The sequence below is a fragment of the Hyperoodon ampullatus genome (assembly GCF_949752795.1).
Source record: "Hyperoodon ampullatus genome assembly, chromosome: 14".
Lineage (NCBI taxonomy): Eukaryota > Metazoa > Chordata > Mammalia > Artiodactyla > Ziphiidae > Hyperoodon > Hyperoodon ampullatus.
The window spans coordinates 60,586,995-60,608,404 of record NC_136927.1 but is presented as its reverse complement, the minus strand read 5'-3'; the positions used below and the strand labels follow the sequence as shown (position 1 = coordinate 60,608,404).

General features: G+C 39.8%; 1 protein-coding gene across 1 annotated transcript in view; it reads right to left on the bottom strand.

Moving 5' to 3' along the window:
* The window catches only part of LOC307063094 (signal-regulatory protein beta-1-like), a gene marked incomplete at both ends in the record, with an annotated part of 33,008 nt that extends 11,895 nt beyond the window's left edge, over positions 1–21,113 (bottom strand). Inside the window, 2 exons of the mRNA XM_079719075.1 lie at positions 4,605–4,958; positions 21,041–21,113. Of these exons, the coding sequence (XP_079575201.1) occupies positions 4,605–4,958; positions 21,041–21,113 (427 nt within the window). The remainder of the gene's footprint in view (positions 1–4,604; positions 4,959–21,040) is intronic.
* Between the last annotated feature and the right edge of the window lie 297 nt (positions 21,114–21,410).

Here is a 21,410-nt window from a genome sequence, read left to right as displayed (position 1 = left end):
AACTAGAGAAAGAAGAACAAACAAAGCCCAAAGTTAGCAAAAGGAAAGAAATCATAAAGATCAGAGCAGAAAATAAATGAAATAGAAACAAAGAAAATGATAGCAAAGATCAATCAAACTAAAAGCTGGTTCTTTGAGAAGATAAACAAAATTGATAAACCATTAGCCAGACTCATCAAGAAAAAGAGGGAGAGGACTCAAATCAATAAAATTAGAAATGAAAAAGGGGAAGTTACAACAGACACTGCAGAAATAAAAAGCATCCTAAGAGACTACTACAAGCAAGTCAATGCCAATAAAATGGACAACCTGGAAGAAATGGACATATAGTAGGTGCTTAATCAATAACACCCATAATTTAAAAAGAATGAATAACACCCATGATTGTTATCCTAAGATCTGGCCATTCTAGTTCTAAAACTACCTATTTATTTTTTTGGCAGTAAGAAGGCAAAACAAAAGCACAACAGAAACACCAAGAAGAGTCTCAAATCGTGCTCCATGCAGCTGTCATGCAAAAATCCACATGAAAAAACTAGTAGAAACACCAAATTATAAATCTGTTCCCATTTTTAAAAAAAATTCCCTCAAGAAACAAGTTTGGGGAATTGGTTTTCAAAACACACAAGAGATCACAGGCGTTTTCCTGCAGATCAGCTCTTTACAGAAGCTGTAAGCATTTTGAAAGGAGGAAGAACGGATTTTGTCAGTGTCACTGTGGTGTGTTGAGGCAGGAGGTCTCCAGGCTGAGCAGGGAGCATTTGCAGGCATTCCAGAGCCTGTTTACACACACACGTGTGTAAAGATGGGAAGGTTTCCCCAGTGATGAAGCTCGGGTCTGAACAGGGTGGTCTGAGTTGGGAGGACGCACCTCTCAGCCCAGGTGAGCTCTGTTGGAGGTGGGGTGTGTGCATGCCAATCGACTCCAAATGACTTTCTTGGGCATCCTAAGAGCTGTCACTGTCATGGGCTATCCTGAAGCACTCACACCCAGGAGAACTGTTCTTACAACCCAGGTACCACGGGTGACCCACCTCTGTCCTGGAAAAACCACAGCCTTCCCTCTGACCTCAGAGAACACGTGACTCAGGGCTCCTCTGCCCTGGCTGGGCACCAGCATCCTCTGCAGGAGTGAAAACACTCAGCTGCCCAGGCCCACGTCTGACCAATTAAATCAGAATTTCTAGGGTGGAACCAGGGTCTAGGGATCTTTTACCATCTCCCAGGTGATTCTAATAAGCAGCCAAGGTCAAAAGGAACCCAGCTCCATCACAACCCCAGTTGTACTTAGTCCTGTAGAGAAAGCGACCCCATCCGAGGTCCTCTGGCTCCAGCACATCAGAGCTCACGTTGGTGGAACACGTACCATATGCCAGGATCTGCTCTAAGCTCTTGACATGCGTCCCTCATTCAGTTCCTGCAGATGCTCTGTGAGGGCAGGGCTGTCACTGACGGATGAGGACACCAAGCCCCAGTGTAGGGAGGGACTCGTCAGAGGTCCCAGAGTTGGGACGGGGCAGAGCTGGGATGGAGGCCCAGGCAGGGGGGCTCTGCCCAGGCTCTCAACCGCTGTGCACTGAGCTCAGTGATACCCAGTCCACCCCATCCAGGGCCTCCCAGATGCTCTCGAGTCATCACAGACCCCTGAAAGGCAGCGTGATTACCACCATTTTACAGACGGGGAAACTGAAGACTAGACGGAACTGAGACTTGCCAAGATCACACAGTCTGGGAGGCCAGCACCATCGCTCCCTGAGGGGCTGTCCTGTCACCAGGTCGTTGTACCCTCAGGACATAATGCAAAGGCTGTGTGATTATCCTCTTTCTACACATGAGGACATGGGACCCAGCACAGGGAACTGGCTCACCGCCTTGAAATAACACCTCGATTTGGGGTGTCCCTACTCTGTGCTGGTGATTTAGACAGAGCACCTCAAATCCTTCCAACTCTCCTGAAAGGAGACCATGATGATCACCATTTTACAGATGAGAAAACTGAGGCTGAGAGAAATGAAGGGACTGTCTCCTCACCCGCCCACTGTGTCCCAGAAGTATTTCCTGTCGCCTCCAAGCTTTCATGTCTATCAGAAGAGGAAGCGCCCCACCTTCACAAGTCCCCCCACTGACCACCACCCTCCCCTTTTCCCTGTGAGATTCTTGACTTCAAGCAACTACAGGGAGGAGTGGCTTCTGAGTGCCCAGCCTGGGGACCCTGTAGCAACATGGGAAGACATGGGATCCTGACACCTGAGTCTAGGATATGAACTCTTGCTCACACGGGGCCCCCAGCACCCTCTAGGGAACACCTCCCCCTCCCCATCCTCAGTCTGCTGAGCCAGGAATGGGCGTGCATGGTGCTGCTGGGATTGCACTGGCCCCTCTTTGCTCTGTCCATTCTACCCTTCCCAGAGCTGCTCCCCCATGAGGCCTAGTGAAGGAGCAAGATCGCAACAACGGAGAGAAAAACTCCTGATGCTTTTAAGTGTGCTGAGCCCTGCATTTTACGAACGTTCAGCACATCATGAGACACTGTAGTATCTGTCTGATCTGTGGTAAAGCTAGACTTGCCTTCCATACAGGACTTTTTAAAATGCTTATTGCTAAAGAACAGAACAATACAAGGTTTTAAGAGGACAGGCCTGGAGTTTTCTCCACACTTTGACAAGCACAGTGGGGTGTGCAGAGAGCAGGGTCGTGAGTCTAGGTACTTGGGTTCAATCTTGGCTCCCCTACCTGCTCACAAATCAGGTCCTGTCTCTGAGCCTCAGTGTTCTCATACGTAAAAGGGACAACAGACGGCCCTACGCTCAGAGCACTGGTTATAAGGAGTAAATGCCATGAGGAAGATTCAGAATCTGACAGGCTGCTGCTCCCCTCCCCGCCCTTCCCTTCTCATCCAGGGGATCCTCTGAGCAGGCGGCCTGGGGAAGAGGATGAGCAGCCTCCTGGGAGGCAGCAGATCTGAGTGGCAGTGGAACCACTTATTAGCTGTGATTGGCTGAGCAAGGAACCAACAAACTGGGAAGTTTAGTAATATCGGCAAAATCAGGATAAAGCCACCTTCCCTGCTAATGCCTGGAGCTCTGGGAAGATTCATTTGCTACCATGACTAGGAGGGAAAGTTGGCAATATAATCACACAAATTAAAATACACATACTCTCTGATCTAGCAATGCTACTTCCAGTGAGTATTTCCCCTTTGAGGAGAGTGGCACATGGAAAGGTTATCCACTGCAGTGCTGTTTCGATAGCCTGAGGTTAGGAACACCTTAGTACCCGTCAATAGGAGACTGTAAAATGTAAACGATTGTCTCCATACCCTGAATGTTAAGTAGCTATTGAAACAATGCGCAGCTCTAGGTGCTGATATGGAACGATGGATTTGGGAACATGTGGCTGAAAGTAGGGAGAAGTTTCCAGTCGCCTCAGGACTTAGGGCCTGAATGCGAGGATCCTTCTGAAACTATGGGAAAGCAATGAAAACATAATGTTCAATGGTTAATTCAAGGAGCTTTTATTCTTCAACTTCCATGTACCAGGCTCTTCCATGAAACCAGTTCCAATGCTGGTACAGGAAAGAGCCTGGCCTGGAATCAGATTGGGTTCTGGAAGGATACCCTCACCCACTGACCATGGGACTGTGGTCTGGGTTCCAGTCACCTCTTGGCCTCAGGCCACCATCTGTACATGGAGGGTTGGGCAGACAGTGTCAAAAGGTCCCTCCTGTGTCACAGTCCAGGATTCAGGAGTTAGGAAGAGGATCCAGGGTCTTTGTCAGAAAACTCTTAATGAGTGCCTTTGCTGCCTCAATGGGGCAGCCCCTAAGTCACACACATGGGGAACCTCTTTCCTGGGGAGGGACATTCTGAGATGACCCAGCTCTGCTGGGAGCCTTCAGTGACTGTGTGAGTCGGTCCCTGAATCACAGGAGGGTTTTCCCAACAGACCCCCAGGAAACACCCAACCTCTGGGCATCTCCTCTAGCCCGGGCCATCAGAGTAAACACTGAACCTATGCCTCTAGGAATTTCTTCTCAGTGTGATGTTTCTGAAGAGGAAATAAAGAAACCCTGTCCTGGATAGACTTCTCTTTGGAAGGGGAGACAACATAAGTTTTATGGGAGAAGAGTCTTGTCTGCTTTGTTCACTGCTGCTTCCACAACATCTGGAGCAAGGCCTGGCACACAGTAGGTGCTCAATAGGTGCTGAATAAAGAGAAGACTCAGCCACATTGAGGGGAGCACTCTCTGGAGGCAGGAGGTGATACCTGGGCTGTGACGGGGCAAGTCGCTCAGACTTTCAGTTCCCTCATCCCTGGAACCAAAGGGTTAGACGGTATGGAAAAGGCAAGGGCTGTGGAGCCAGGCAGACTGGGGTTCCAGACTTTTCCCAGCTTTACCAGTTGTGGGGCCTTTGGCAAGTAGCAGAACCTCTGCAGGCCTCAGTTTCCCTGATCTGTAAAAGGGAGTGAAATCAGATCATGATATAAACACCCACTGCTGCACTTGATTCTTTTTTTTTTCTTTTTTCTCAAAGGGTGGAGGGCATTCTTGTTGACTTGTTGTCACAGACCAGGGGGACAAAGGAGACCCAGGCCATACTCACCACTCACAGTGAGATGAGTGCCTGGTCCAGATATAACCTCGATGTCAGGGCTTCCTCTCCGGAACTTCACACAGTAGTACATACCGGTGTCTGCTGGGGTGATGTTATTGATGCGGATGGAAAAGTCTATGTTGTCTCTCCTTGTAGTATCTCCAACAATTGTTACTCGAGGGAAGGAGCCTCCTTTGAAATTGTAGATTAACTTTCGGCCTGGCTCCGTGCCCCTGAACCACTTGACGGGCCCCACGGGGAGCAGGGTGGTCACGTCGCAGTGCAGAGTGGCCGTCTCTCCTGCAGCAACTGAAACTGACCTCTCAGGCTGAATCACCTGCACCTCGTTCTCACCTGCCACTCCTGGAGGGAAACACAATCCAGTTATTTATTCATCCTTATGTGATCCTGTAGGTTTTCTCAATTATTTATCAACAACAGTTTTCATTAACTTAGTGCACCATGAGCTAGCCTTGAACTCAGCCCATTGTGTGTATATTGCATGCAACCTGCACAATGAACCTATAACGTGAGACCCTAATAGAAGAGAGGAATTGAGGCACAGAGAGGTTAAATGATGTGGCAGAGAATGGGTTTGAGTAATTCAGCCCTCTTTGGAAGTGTCATACTTCACCAAATATTTCTGGCTGTTCACTTTGTGGCCTCCTGGAGTGCTGCACTTCTGGCCTTTGCATTAGGTGGGACCACATGGCTTCTTTAGACCATTGAGTTGTGAGGAGAAGTGATGGATATATTTCGTAGGTTATTCATTTAACTGCAAGAGCCTTTATGGACCAACTTCCATCTTCCCAAGAGATCCACATTCTCATGATGAGGTTGGCTCCAACAACCTGGATACTTGAGTGGCAGTGATGTGCAGAGCTCCCAACACAATGAACATTTAGTTTAAGAAGAAAATAAAATATTGTTTCAAGTCCCTAGCACTTTTTCCCAATGACATAGTCATGTTTTATTAGTTACCTAAGGCTGCTATAATAAATTATCAAAAAATTAGTGGCTTGAAGTGACAGTTTTATTATAATTCTGGATGTCAAAGGACCAGAAATGGTATTACTGGACTAAAATCAAGGAGTTAGTTGGGCTACATTTCTTCTGGAGGCTCTGATCATTGTCTCTCCAAATTTTTGAGACTGTCTACACTCCTTTTCTCATGGTTTCCATCTTCTTATGACTCTAATGTTGCTTCCATTGTCACTTGTACTTCTCTAACTTTGGCTTTCCTGCCTCATTCTTATAAGATTATATTGAACCCACACTGATAATCTAGGATATTCTCCCCATAGCAAGGGTCTTAACTTAATCACTTTTACAAAATCTCTTCTTCCAAGTAAAGTAAAATATTCATAGGTGAGTATAGGATCTCTTTGAGGGGGCTACTTTCTTTTTTTCTTTTTACTTGATTTATATCTTTTTTATACTGAAATATTGTTGATTTACAATGTTTTGGTAATTTCTGCTGTACAAAAATTGACTCATTTATACATATATATATTCTTGTATATACATATATACATTCTTTTTTTAATATGTTCTTTTCCATTATGGCTTATCATAGCATACTGAATATAGTTCTCTGTGCTATATAGTAAGACCTTGTTGTTTACCCATTCCATATATGATAGATTACATTACCCCTACCCTCTCCCCCTTGGCAACCACAAGTTTGTTCTCTATGTCCATGAGTCTGTTTCTGTTTTGTGGTTAGGTTCATTTGTCTCATCTTTTTTTTGGTGGGGGGTCCATGTGGCGTAGCTTGCGGGATCCTTGTTCCCCGACCAGAGATCGAACCCAGGCCCCCTGCAGTGGAAGTGTGGAGTCCTAACCACTGGACCGCCAGAGAATTCCCTGTGTCATCTTTTAGATTCCACATATAAATATCATATGGTGTTTCTCTTTTCTCTTTCTGACTTACTTCACTTAGTATGATAATCTCTAGTTGTGTCCATGTTGCTGCAAATGACATTATTTCATTCTTTTTTATGGCTGAATAGTATTCTATTGTATATATGTACCACATCTTCTTTATCCATTCATCTGTCGATGGACTTTTAGGTTGTTCCTATGTCTTAGTTATTGTGAATAGTGCTGCTATGAACATAGGGGTGCATGTATCTTTTTGGATAAGAGTTTTGTCTGGATATATGCCCATGAGTGGGATCACTGGATCATATGGTAATTCTATTTTTATTTTTCTGAGGAACCTCCATATTGTTTTCCATAGTGGCTGTACCAACTTACATTCCTGCCAGCAGTATAGGAGAGTTCTCTTTTCTCCACATCCTCTCCAGCATTTGTTATTTGTAGAGCTTTTAAGGATGACCATTCTGACTGATGTGAGGTGGTACCTAATTTTAGTTTTGATTTGCATTTCTCTAATAATTAGTAAGCATCTTTTCATGTGCCTATTGGCCATTTGTATTTATTCTTTGGAGAAATGTTGTTGAGTTGTATGAGCTGTTTGTATATTTTGGAAAGCAAGCCCTTGTTGGTCAAATCATTGTGAATATTTTCTCCCATTCAGTAGGTTGTCTTTTTGTTTTGTTTATGGTTTCTTTTGCTATGCAAAAGCTTGTAAATTTGATTAGGTCCCATTGTTTGTTTTTATTTCTATTGCCTTGGGAGACTGACCTAAGAAAACTTTGGTACAATTTATGTCAAAAAATGTTTTGTCTATGATCTCTTCTAGGAGTTTTATGGCATCATGACTTATGTTTAAGTCTTTAAGACATTTTGAGTTTATTTTTTTGTATGGTGAAAGGGTATGTTCTAATTTCATCGATTTACATGCAGCTGTCCAACTTTCCCAACACCACTTGCTGAAGAGACCGTCTTTTTCCCATTATATATTCTTGCTTCTTTTGTCAAAGATTAATTGACTGTAAGTGTGTGGGTTTATTTCTGCACTCTCTATTCTGTTCCATTGATCCATATGTCTGTTTTTGTGCCAATACCATGTTGTTTTGCCAATACTGTAGCTTTGTAGTATTGTCTGAAGTCTGGGAGGGTTATGCTTCCTGCTTTGTTCTTTTTCTTCAGGAGTGCTTTGGCAATTCTGAGTCTTTTGTGGTTCCACATAAATTTTAGGAGTATTTGTTCTAGTTCTGGGGAAAATGTCATGGGTAATTTGATAGGGATTGAAATAAATCTGTAGATTGCTTTGGGTAGTATGGCCATTTTAACAATATTAATTCTTCCAATCCAAAAGCATGGGATATCTTTCCTTTTCTTTAAATAATCTTCAATTTCCTTTATTAATGTTTTATAGTTCTCAGTGTATAAATTTTTCACCTCCTTAGTCAGGATTATTCCTAAGTATTTTATTTTTGGGGGTGTGAGTTTTAAAGGTATTGGGTTTTTTTTTTACATTCCCTTCCTGATATTACATTGTGAGTGTAAAGAAATTTAACCAATTTCTCTATATTAATCTTGTATCCTGCTACCTTGTGGCATTTGTTGATCAGTTCTAGTAGTTTTTGTGTGGAGTCTTTAGGATTTTCTATATATAGTATCATGTTATCTGCATATAATGACAATTTTACCTCTTCCCTTCCAATTTAGATACTTTTATTTCTTTTTCTTCTCTGATTTCTGTAGCTGGGACTTCCAGTACTATGTTGAATAGAAGAGGTGAGAGTGGGCATCCTTATCTTTTTCCAGATTTTAGTGGAAAGTCTTTCAGATTTTCACCATTGAGTATTATTTTAGCTGTGCATTTGTCATAAATAGTTTTGTTCCCTGTATACTCACTTTAGCAAGAGTTTTTATCATGAATTGATGTTGAATTTTGTGAAACGTTTTTTCTGCATCTATTGAGATGATCATGTGGTATTGTTTCTGGGGTGTATCATATTGATTTATTTCTGTATGTCGAAACATCCTTGTGAACTTGGGATGAATCCAAATAGTCTGTGGTGTATGATCTTGTTTATGTGTTGTTGCATTTGGTTTGCTAATGTTTTGTTGAGAATTTTTGCATCTATATTCATCAAAGATATTGGCTTGTAATTTTCTTTTCTGGTGGTGTCTTTGTGTGGTTGTGATATCAGGGTAATTGTGGCTTCATAGAATGTCTTTGGGAGTGTTCCCTCCTCTTCAACTTTTTGGAGGAGTTTGAGAAGGATCAGTATAAGTTCTTCTATGTATGTTTGGTAGAGTTCACCTGTAAAGCCATCTGGTCCTGGACTTTTGTTTGTAGGAAGTTTTTTATTACAGATTCTACTTCACCTCTCATGATCTGTCTGTTCAAATTATCTATTTCTTCTTGATTCATTACTAGTGGGCTGTATGTTTCTAGAAACTTGTCCATGTCTTCTATGTTGTCAAATTTGTTGGCATATAATTGTTCATAGTATTCCCTTATGTTTTTTTTGTATTTCTGCAGTATCAGATGTAATGTCTTCTTTTTCATTTCTTATTTTGTTTATTCAGGATCTCTCTCTTTTCTTCTTGGTGAGCCTGGCCAAAGGTTTGTCAATCTTGTTACCCTTTCAAAGAACCAATTCTTGGTTTTATTGATTTTTTCTACTGTTTTTTTAATCTCTATTTTATTTCCTCTCTGATATTTATTATTTCCTCCTTTCTGCTGGTTTTACATTTTGTCTGTTCTTTTTCTCTAATTCTTTTAAGTGGTAGACTATGTTGTTTATTTGAGGATTTTTTTGTTTTTTTGATGAAGGCTATGAACTGTATTGCTATGAACTTCCCTCTGAGGACTGCACTTGTTGCATCCCATAGATTTTGTATTGTTGTGTTTTCATTGTCATTTGTCTCAAGGTATTTTTTTAAATTTCCTCTTTGATTTCAGCGTCGACCCATTGGTTTTATAGTAGCATGTTATTTGGTCTCCATGTAATCTATTTCCTCATTTATTTTTCTGCAGTTCATTTTAGTTGTGTTCAGAAAAGATGTTTGAGATAATTTCTATACTCTTAAATTCATTGAGGTCTGTTCTGTGTCCCAATATGTGATCATTCCTAAAGAATGTTTCATGTGCACTTGAAAAGAATGTGTAGTCTGTTTTTTTTTAAATGTAAAGTCCTGAAAATATCAATGAAGTCTAACTGTTCTATTGTATCATTTAGGACATTCTGTCTAGAAGATCTGTCCATTGATGTGAGTGGGGTGTTAAAGTCTAATTGTTGTATTCCTGTCAATTTCTCCCTTTATTTCTGTTAGTATTTGTTTTATGTATTTGGCTGCTCCTATATTATGTGCATATATGTTGACTAGTGTAAAATCCTCTTCTTATGTTGAGCCTTTTATCATTATATAATGTCCTTCTTTATCTTTAGGGCCTTTTTTTTTTTGAGCTTCCATCATTTTATTCATTATAGCTAATATCAAAAGCCTAATACGTGTCAATCACTATATTTAGTGCTTTACATACATTATCTTTTTCTAAAGAAGGCTTTAAAAGGGAAGCATTATATGCATACAAATCACATAAATACACAAATACATATACATGCATAAGTCATGAGCATATTGTGTGTTATCATAAAGTGAGCATACCCACGTAGTCACCACTTAGGTCAAGAAGTAGAATGTTCCCAGGACCCCAGAAGCATTCCTCGTGTCTCCTCCCAGTGAATCCTCTCTTTCTTCTTTCTGAAACTTACTGCTGTCATGACTTCTAACACCATAGGTTGGTTATACCTCTTTTTGAACTTTGTGTAAAATGGAATCAAGCAGTTTGCATTGTTTTCCTCAACATTACATTTGTGAGATTCACTCACTTTGTTCCATATAGTAGTAATTTATTCAATCTTGCTGTATTCTAATGTGTGGCTGTCACACAACTTAAGTAAGGGGATCGAAAAAGATATTTCATGTAAACAGAAATGGGAAGAAAGTGGGGGTCACAACTCATATCAGACAAAATAGACTTTAAAACAAAGGCCCTATAGATATGGGAACGTATGTATAGGGCCTTTGTTTTAAAGTCTATTTTGTCTGATATGAGTATTGTGACCCCCACTTTCTTCCCATTTCTGTTTGCGAGAAATATCTTTTTCCATCCCATTACTTTCAATCTATGTGTGTCTTTTGCCCTAAACTGGGTCTCCTGTAGGCAGCATATTGTAGGCTCTTGTTTTTTTATCCAATCTGTCACTCTGTGCCTTTTGATTGGAGCTTTCATTCCATTGATATTTAATGTAATTATTGATAGTTATGTATTTATTGCCATTTTAAGCCTGTTTTCCCATTGATTTTGTATGTCTTCTTTGTCCCTTTCATTTTCTTTTTGTGGTTTGATGATTTTCTTTTGTATTATACTTATTTCTCTTCTTTCTGGTTTTTGTGAGTCTACTGTATGTTTTTGATTTGTGGTTACTTGTTTTTCAAGTATATTAACCCCATCTATATCTACTTGCCTTAGACTGGTAGTCATAGAGGCTCAAACACATACTAGGAAATGAAAACAAATGTACATTTTCTTTCTCTCCTCCCCCACATTTTATCAGTATGATTCTGATGTCCTCTTTTACAGCTTCATGTTCATCCTTTTGCTGTTCATTGTGGTTATCATCACTTTCACAGAATTTTTTTGATTTTTAAAATCTGCATACTAGCTTATTTAAGTGATTTGCTTTCCAACTGTGATTTTGTCTTTCCTGTATATTCTTACTTCTTTTCTAGAGAAGACCTTTCAATATTTCCTTTAGAATAGGTTTAGTATTGCTGTTTTCTTTTAGCTTTGCTTGTCTGAGAAATTCTTTATCTCTCCTTCTATTCTAAATGATAATCTTGTTGGGTAGAGTATTCTAGGTTGCAGATTTTTCCTTTTCAGGGCTTTGAATATATCTTGCCACTTCCTTCTGGCTTGCAAAGTGTCTGTAGAGAAATCTGCTGACAGCCTTATAGGGGTTCCCTTGTAATTAACTCTGTTTTTCTCTTGCTGCTTTTAGAATGCACTCTTTATCAACTTTTGCCATTTTTTATTAGAATACATCTTAGTGTAGGTCTCTTTGGGCTTACCTTGTTTGACACCCTCTGTGCTTCCTGTACCTGGATATCTGTTTCCTTCTTTAGGTGTGGGAAGTCTTCAGCCATAATTTCTTCAAATACATTTTTGATCCCCTTTTCTCTTTCTTTCCTTTCTGGAATCCCTATTTTGTGTAGATTGGCAAGTTTTATATTATCCCATAGGTCTCTTACATTGCTTTCATTTTTTTTTATTTGGTTTCTGTCTGCTGTCCTGATTGGGTGATTTCCATGATTTTATCTTCCAGGTCACCTATTTGTTCTTCTGCATTATTCATTCTGCTATTCATTGCCTTTAGTTCACTCTTCGTCTCAGCAAATGAGTTTTCTATTTTTTCTTGGTTCCTCTTCCTAGTTTCTAGTTCCTTTTTACAGTGTTCTGCATTTCTGTTGATACCCTTTCTTAATTCCATCAGTATTTTCATTATCTCCTTTTTGAAATCTGTGTCTATTAGACTAAAGAGCTCTGTTTCATTGTTTATTCTTTCAGGGGAATTCTCTTGGTCTTTTAACTGGGATTGGCTCCTCTGCTTCTTCATTTTACTTATATTTTTCTTATTCTGTGAGTTTAGGAGAAAAAATTATCTACTGTGGTCTTGGAAGACTATTTACATGTGGGAATGTCCCTGTGTAGCTTGTGTGGGTTTAACATTTTTGATGTGAGGGCTGTTTTTAGTATGGATGCCTGCCAACTCTTTCCTCAGTGTGTGTTGGCCATTATCCCCTTGGTAGGGGGTATGCAGATGCAGTGGTTGGTGCCTGGTCCTGGGGTTCTTGGCAGGAGTGTTGGCTCACACGTGCCTTGGAGCATGTGATGGGAGTGGAGGCAGCTCTCAACCACTCCTGTAGCCCCAGGGGGCAGCAGTGGCATATTGTAACTGCTCCTCGTGACTGTTCCTGAAGCAAAGGGTTGGTGGTGGTGACTGACAATAGCTCCTGGAGCTTGTGTAGGCAGTGTCCTGCCACCTGAAAGCATGCCTGGGGAAAAAGGCTGCAATGGCATGTCCTGCTCCTCCCCTCACACATCACCCAAACAATGGTGCCTGGCCTCTAAGGTGGCCCAGGCTTCCTCTGCATACACCCTCAGGTGGGGTTGAACTAGGCTCCAGGCCCTTCAGGCTGTTCCCACGCAGACCACCCCAATCCTTCCCCGGGTCTGATCTCTGAATCCCAAGCTTCAGCACCCAGCCACCTGCCGCATGGGCAGAAGAACATCTCAGGCTGGGGAGTGCAGGGCTGTGGCACTGACCACCTGTACCAGTCTCTCTCCATTCTAGCTGCTGCAAACAGTTGTTGCATTCTCTTCTGAGGTTCTGAAGCTCCCCATCTGTCCTAGCTGATCTCCCCACTGGTGAGGGGACTTGCCAGGGTGCAGAACATTTCCTCTTTCACAGCTCCCTCCAATGGGTACAGGTCCCATCCAGATTCCTGTCTCATTTTCATTATTTTTTCTTTTGCCCTACCCAGTTACATGGAGAATTTCTTGCCCTTTCAGAAGTCTAAGTTCTTCTGTCAGTGTTCATTAGATATTCTGTGAGAATTATTCCACATGTAGATATATTTTTGATGTATTTGTGGCAGGAGTTGAGCTTCACATCTTCTTCGTCTACCATCTTGATTGCTCCTCCTATATTGAAGGGGTATTTTCTGTCTACCACACACATCTGTCCTGACAGTTACAAAAACCAGTTGCCATAAGAAAACTCTATGTATGTGTCATTGTCACACAGGATGAATGACAGGACGACTTATTAGAATCTGAAGAAGGGCTATTCAAGCAGCCCACTGGTCAAATAGTTTGTAAAATTAAACTAGATCAATGACAGAAGAGGAAATAAAATATTCACAAATACATAGAAATCAAACAACCTTCTCTTAAAAAATCAGTAGGTCAAAGAAGAAATCACAAAGGAAATTAGAATGCCTGGAGAAAAATGAAAACATAAACACATAACACCAAAACGTGCAAGATGCACAGAAAGCAATCCTAAAGGGAAATTTATGGCTGAAAATGCAGACATTTAAGAAAAGATCACAGGGCTTCCCTGGTGGTGCAGTGGTTGAGAGTCCGCTTGCCGATGCAGGGTACGTGGGTTCGTGCCCCAGTCCAGGAGTGTCCCACATGCCACGGAGCGGCTGGGCCCGTGAGTCATGGCCGCTGAGCCTGCGTCTCCGGAGCCTGTGCTCCACAGCGGGAGAGGCCACAACAGTGAGAAGCCCACGTACCACAAAAAAAAAAAAAAAAAAAAAAAATCACTTGACTATATATGTGAGGGTTTATTTCTAGGTTCTCTATTCATTGCCATTGGTCTATATATGTTTCTTAATGTGAGTACCACACTATTTTGATTATTGTAGCTTTGTATTAAGGTTTTAAATCTGGAAATGTGACTCCACAAACTATGTGCTTCTTTTTCAAGATTGTTTGCTGATTTGAGGTTCCTTGAGATTTCATATGAAGTTTAGAATGGGGTATTCTAGTTCTGAAAAAAAATGTCTTTGAGATTTTAATAGGGATTGTATAGAATGTTGTAGTTTCTTCAGGTAATATTGACATTTTAACAATATTGTCTCCCAATCTATAATAACAGGATGTTTTGTTCATTTATTTATGTCTTCTTTATTTTCTTTAAGCAATGTTTTGTACTTTTTGATGCACAAGTCTTTCATTTCCATGGTGAAATTTACTCCTAAGTATTTTACACTTTTTGTAGCTATTACAAATGAAATTGCTAGCTTAAGTTCCTTTTTGGATTGTTTGTCACTAGTGTGTAGAAAAGCAACTGATGTTTGTGTGTTGACTTTATATCTCAAAAATTTGCTGAATTTATTTATTAGCTCTAATGCTTTTAAATGTTGGAATCTTTAGAACTGCTACATAAAAAATCATGTCATGTACAAACAAGAGAGTTTTACTTTTTTCTTTCCAATTTGAATGCCTTTTATATATTTTTCCTGCCTAATTGCTTTTGTTGGAACTTCCATTATTGTGTTGACTAGAAGTGGCAAAAGTGGACAGCTTTGTTCTATTCCTGATCTTAGGGGAAAAGTTTACAGAATTTCACCATCAACTAGGCTGTTAGCTGTGGGTTTTTCATATATGACTTCATTTATTGGGCAATTTTCCATCTATTCCTAGTTTATTGATTGTTTTTATCATGGAAAATGTTGACTTTTATTAAATGCTTGCTCTGCATCAGATGAGATGATTTTTTTCCTCTTTATTCTATTAAAGTAGTAAAATGAATTGTTTGATTTTCATATGTTGAACCATTTTCACAATAAATCCCAGGTGGTCATGGTGCATAATTCTTTTAATATGCTATTGAATTGGGTTTGATAACATTTTGTTGATGATTGTTGCATCAATAGTCATAAAAGATATTGGTCTGTATTTTCTTCTTATTCCTTTGTCTGGCTTTGGTGTCAGAATAATGCCGAGAATGAGTTTTAATAGGCTCTGAAAAAATTAAGAAGTCTTCCTTCCTCTTCCGTTTTTTGGAAGTGTTTGAGGAGGAATAATGTTAGTTTTCTTTAAAAGTTTGGGAGAATTCAGCAATGAAGCCAAGTGGTCCTGGGCTTTCTTTGTTGGGAGGTTTTTGATTATTGATTGAATCTCATTGCTAGTTATAGGACTACTCTGATTTTATATTTCTTCATAATTCAGCCTTGGTGTAGTATATTTCTAGAAACTGGTCCATTTTATCTAGGTTATCCAATTTTTTGGTGTTTAATCGTTCATAGTACTCTTTTATAATCATTTTTATCTCTGTAAAATTATTAGTATGTTCTTTTATTTCTGATTTTAGTTATTTGGGCCTTCTCTCTCTCTTTCTCCCTGTTTTTTTTTTCTTAGTCAATCTAGCTAAAATTTTGTAAATTGTATTAATCTTTTTGAAGAACCACTCTTGGTTTTGTTTCACATTTTATTTTTCTCTTCATTAATCTTGACTATTTCCTTTCTTTTCTAGCTTTGGGTTTTGGGTTTACTTTACTCTTCTTTCTCTAGTTTCTTATGGTGTATAGTATAAGGCCTAGCTGCTCCGCGGTTTGTGGGACTCTCCCGGACCGGGGCACGAACCCGTGTCTCCTGCATCGGCAGGCAGACTCTCAACCACTGCGCCACCAGGGAAGCCCTAGTCAAGTGATTTTTAACAAGGGTGTCAAGATCATTCAATGGACAAAGAACAGTGTTTTCAATACATGAATCTGAGGAAACTTGGTATTTACATGCAAAAGAATGAAGCTGATCGTTACCTTACACCATATACAAAAATGGTGTATAATCAAAGACCTAACTGTAAGAGCTAAAACTATAAAATTCTGAGAAAAACTCACAGGTGAAACATTACATGACATTGAATTTAGCAATAATTTCTTGGATATGACACTGAAGGCAACAAAAAAGTATTTTAGAAATTTTAATCTTGACTTCATCAAGATTAAAACTTTCCTGCACCAGAGGATACTATCAAGAGAGTGAAAAGACAATTTACAGAATGAGAGAAAACATTTGCAAAGCATATATCTCATAAGGGATATGTATCAAGAATATTTAAAGAAATCCTACTTTCAGCAACAAAATGACAAACAACTCAATTTTAAAATGAACAAAAGAATTGAATAGATGTTTCTCTAAAGAAGATATACAGATGGTCAATAAGCATGTGAAACGATGTTCAACATCACTAATAATTGGGAAAATGCAAATTAAAACCACAGTGAGATACCCCTACATATCCTGTAGGATGGCTGTTACCAAAAACAAAACAAAACAAAACAAAAAAATTGAAAATAATGGTTGGTAAAATGTTGAGAAATTGAAACTCTTGTGCATTGCTGATAGGAGTGCAAAAATGGTGGAGTCTCCGTGGAAACACTAGTGTTTTTTTAAAAGTTTTTTTTAACTCTTTGTTATTTTTTTAAGTTAAATGTAGAATATACTATATGATCCAATAAATCCACTCTTAGGTGTATACCTTAAATAATTAAAAGCAGAAATTAAGCATACAATGGTCCATCAATGTTCATAACACCATTATTCTCAATACCAAAAGGTAGTAGAAACAACCCCAAATTTCATCAACTGATGAATGTATAAAGAAAATGTGGTGTGTGTGTGTGTGTGTGTGTTAAATGGAATACAACTCAGCTGTAAGAAAGAATGAAAATTTGCTATTTGCAGCAACATGGATGGACTTGGAAGGCATTGTGCTAAGTGAAGTGAGCCAAAGACAAATACTGTATGATATCACTTATATGTGGAATCTAAAGAATACAACAAGCTAGTTAATATAACAAGAAAGAAACAGACTCACACTAGTGGTTACCAGCGGGTAGAGGGAAGGTGGGAGGGGCAATATAGGGGTAAGCGATTAAGAGTTACCAATTATTATGTATAAAATAAGCTACAAGGATATACTGTACAACACCAGAAATATAGTCAATATTTTATAATAACTATAAATGGAGTATAACCTTTAAAAATTGTGAATCACTATATTGTACACCTGTAACATGTAATATTTTACAGCACCTATATTTCAATAAAAAGGGGTAGTATAAACAACCCAAAATTCCATTAATGGATGAAAGGATAAACAAAATGTGATATATATATATATATATATCTTTATATATATACACATATACATATAAAAAATATATGAAATATGTATGAAATATATACAATATATTTCAGCCCTAAAAAACAATGATATTCTGACACCTTCCACAGCATATATGAACATTAAAAATATGCTCAGTGAAATAAGCTAGATTCAAAAGGAAAATAGATGATTCCACTTATATGAAGTCCATAGAATAGGCAAATTCACAGAGAAAAAGTAGAATACAGGTTACCAGTGGCTGCAGGGAAGGAGAACTGGGGAGTTATAGCTTAATGGATACAGAATTTCTGCTACAGATGTTGAAAACGTTCTGGAAATGTATACTGGTGATGGCTTTACAACATTGTGAAGGAACATAGTGCCACTTTGTAACCTTCAAAATAGTTAAAATGGTAAATTTCATGTTATGTATATTTTACTGCAATAAAAGATGTTAACCAAAATAAGATGATTGCCCCATGCAGAGCCTTTGAATTGGACTAAATAGCTCAAAAGAAAATAAAATGTGTGGTTCTAAACGCTGATACATTTGAGAAATCTACAAGTGAATGGGGAGATGGAACCATGGAGGCAAGCAAGGAAACAGTAAACTCCAAAATCGTGTTTTGAAAAGAATTGTGGGTGGTTGACTATGTTTAGACAATGAGTTATGAGTTGAAGGAACATAAGTCACTGCTGGGACAATCATTTAACTACAGTTGCAAGTTTTCCAGGTTGATTTCACAGCCTCACTGACTACCAAGTTTCTGGAGATACAGAGAAATGTAAACACATTCCATCTTATCTGAAATGTCCTATTAAACAGGCATGGGTCTAACTGCAGAGATATAAACCAGAGGAGCAGGCTGTTGTGGCACCACAAGCAAATCCTGTGTTCTTTTCTATTTCTTCCCTACTCCTTAGGGAGAAAATCTGTGGTTCACCTTTGCAGAGTGTGAGCTGGTAAACCCACTCACTAAGCACTGTTTCTAACCAATCTTGCCACGTAAGGAGGGCACATGCTATTACAGGGCAGGTGCTGTGATGTGCCAAGAATATCAAGTGGTTTGGGTTTTTAAGTCTGAAGAAGAAGAGTGAGGTCAGGGAAGCTGAACTGCTAAGACAAAAATGGGAAGAAATATGAAAGAACGTTGGAGGGAGAAATGAAAGGAGAGGAGGAGAAAAGAGGGATCAGAGGGTTGAGAGGAGCCAAGGGATAGCAAAAACTCTACAATCTGTGTATCAATAATTCTCCTATTACCTCTCTGGTCTAGGCCTTTCCCCGGAACTCTGGACTTGTATGTCCAACTATCCACTCGTCATCTTCTTTGGATAGAAATAAACATCCCACAGTTAACACATCTAAAACTGAACTGAATTTCCCCTACACCCTCTATATCTCACCTGAATCCCCTTTCTTCTTCCAGATGCTCAGATCTCAAAACCTTGGAGCTTTTCTCTCCCACCACAAATCCTACACATCAAGAAATCCTGTTGCCTCTTCTTCAGCGTGCATCCAGAATCTGAACTCCTTCTCTTATCTCTACTAGGTACTCTCCAGGCGCAACTCACTTTTACTTTTTTTGCATGAATGTCATGACCTCAAATGCTCTAGTTGCCTCTGTCTGTGTCCTCTGCAGTCTATTCTCAACGAAATGCTAGAATAAATTAAAACTCATGTTAGATCATGTCACTTCTCCCTTCAAAACTTTTCAATGGCAAAGATTTCACTCAGAGCAAAAGCCCAAATCCTTCAACACAGGAGGATGGTTCTACTTTCAGGACCTTTGCACATGCTGTTTCCTGTCAGGAGGTCTCCTCCCCCAGATAACCACATGGCTCACTCCAGAACCTTCTTTCAATCTTGGCTCACATTTCCCCTTCTAAGTGATGCCCCCCCCCGCCACAAGACTACCAGGTTTAAAATACATCCCACGCTACAGATTCTCCAAATTCTGTCATCTGGCTACTCTTTTTTTTAACACATCACTTTCTAATGTACTATATTATTTACTTAATTATAAGTCTATCGTTTATTGTCAGTTCTTCCACTAAGATAAATACCCATGCAGGCAACTATTTTGACTTTTATTCACCAAGGCACCCCACATTCCTATAAGAGTTCCTGGCATATAGTAGTATGCAAAAAATATATGTATGTTGTGGGAATTGCCCAGTGTGACATCTCCCTGAGGCATTTAACTCTAAGTGGGTGATCTCTGAAAATTATGTCAGAAAACTGAGTTTCCCATGTAGATGAGTTGGTGAAAAACAAAAAGGAACTTGCATGTATGCAGGAAGCAGAAGAGCCTAGGTAAAGGAAAACCACAAACCTTTCCCACACTCCACCCTTTACACACCCATTGGCAGAAACTGCAGAAATCTCATGGGATGGAAGCGGGGCCACGATATCAAGAAAAGCAATTGTTAAAATCATGAGCTGTAGTATGAGATTGCTTGAGTACAAATCATACCTCTACCATGTACCACTGAGTGACCTTGAACTTCTCCTTGCTCAGTTTTCTTATCTGTAAGGTAGGGGTGACAAGAGGATCTAGCTTGGATATAATGATTACATGAGTTAACAGCTGTGGGCATTTCCAACAGTGTCTGGCACACAATGAGTGTTCAAGAAAATGAATAGTTATTACTCATTAGATTTCCTGAAGCATGGAGGCTTCAACTAGCATTCAATGATATAGCTATAGATAGTTATAGATATGGATATAAATATAATTACAGATACAGATATGGATATGAATATATAGGTCATATAGGCAAGAGTCTCTATGTCTTTGATACCCTCTTTTCTTCCTCACCCCTATCCAGCATGGAAGAGTGGACTCTAAGATAGTATTGCACAAAATTCTACTCATTTACCAGGAGAGTTTTCTTGTCTTGGGTGTGGGTAAGGGATAGATTTATAGAGAAGTAGAAAAGGAGGGATGTTGCTGAAAGACAGCAAAGACTAAACATCTGATGTCATCTCATGTAGACTGAAAAATGATTTAGGGGAAAAATAAGGAAGTCTTTTTGAAATCCAATGTGTCTGGGAACAATTCCTCACACCCACTTATACACATACATACACACATGCACACATTAATACATGCATCCACAAACATGTATTAAAGTGTAACCTATTATGCTAGTGTACTGGTTGTTTTGAGGATCAAACGAAATTAAAACACACGTTAAAAGCTTAGTGAAAAAAAAATTTAGCACATAGAAAAACCATCCAACACATCACTGACAAAAATTTGGGAGTACACATTGCAAGATTTGAACTCTGCTGTTCTCTGAGTGGCATGATGGGTGATGACAAATCTATTGTTTCCTTCTCAGAATTTTCTGATTTTTCTTCCATTAGCCTTCTCTGAGAAGCTGAGCAGCACAACATGGTTAAAAGAATCAACTCTGGAGCTGTACGGCCTGGAAAAGAATCCTGTGTTCCACTGCCTTAGATAGGTGATGTCAGGCAGGTTACTGTCCCTACCTCAGTTTCCCCATCTGCAAATCAGGGATAATAGTCATAGCTATCACACTAGGATGTTGTGAGGATTAAACAAGTTAATACACACAAAGGTTTCATTGTTGGTGTTTGAAGCATCATCTGTTTCAATGCCTCTGGTAACCAGCTGCAGGCAATGGATCCACAGAGAAAATGCTCAGATCCCTGATTTCATGCTCTTGAATAATGCCCAGTCCTTGGACTTCTGTGGACTTCTGCCCAGGTGGCATACCCATGTTTACTTTTAAGACCTAAAAGTGCAGGGGCAGGGGGAGGTCCAGGGGTCGGGGAAAGGGGATTCTACCCCAGGGAATGCTTACCTGTGAGTCCCAGCAGTAGAGTCAGCAGCAGGCAAGGAGGAGGATGGTTGGACAAGGAGACAGGGATGGGCATCGTGGAAGTCTGAGGAGCCTGCTCTGTCCAAATGTGCGTCGTGGGGAGAACCTGTACTTCCGTGCTCTGTGGAGAGGAAGGAAGCCCCACCTCCCAATGATGTAAGAGGAAGTGCCTATGATGGGATGAAATGGCTGTGAGATCTGAATCCACTTCTAGGTTCTAGACAGTTCCTGCTTCAGATGGTGAATTGGAAATTAGGCAGAGAAAGCAGATGGAAAGTGAGGAGTTACTCATCTTATGTTTTCAGAGGGATTGGACAAGCCTAACAGAAATAAACTTGCTCCCTACTTGGGG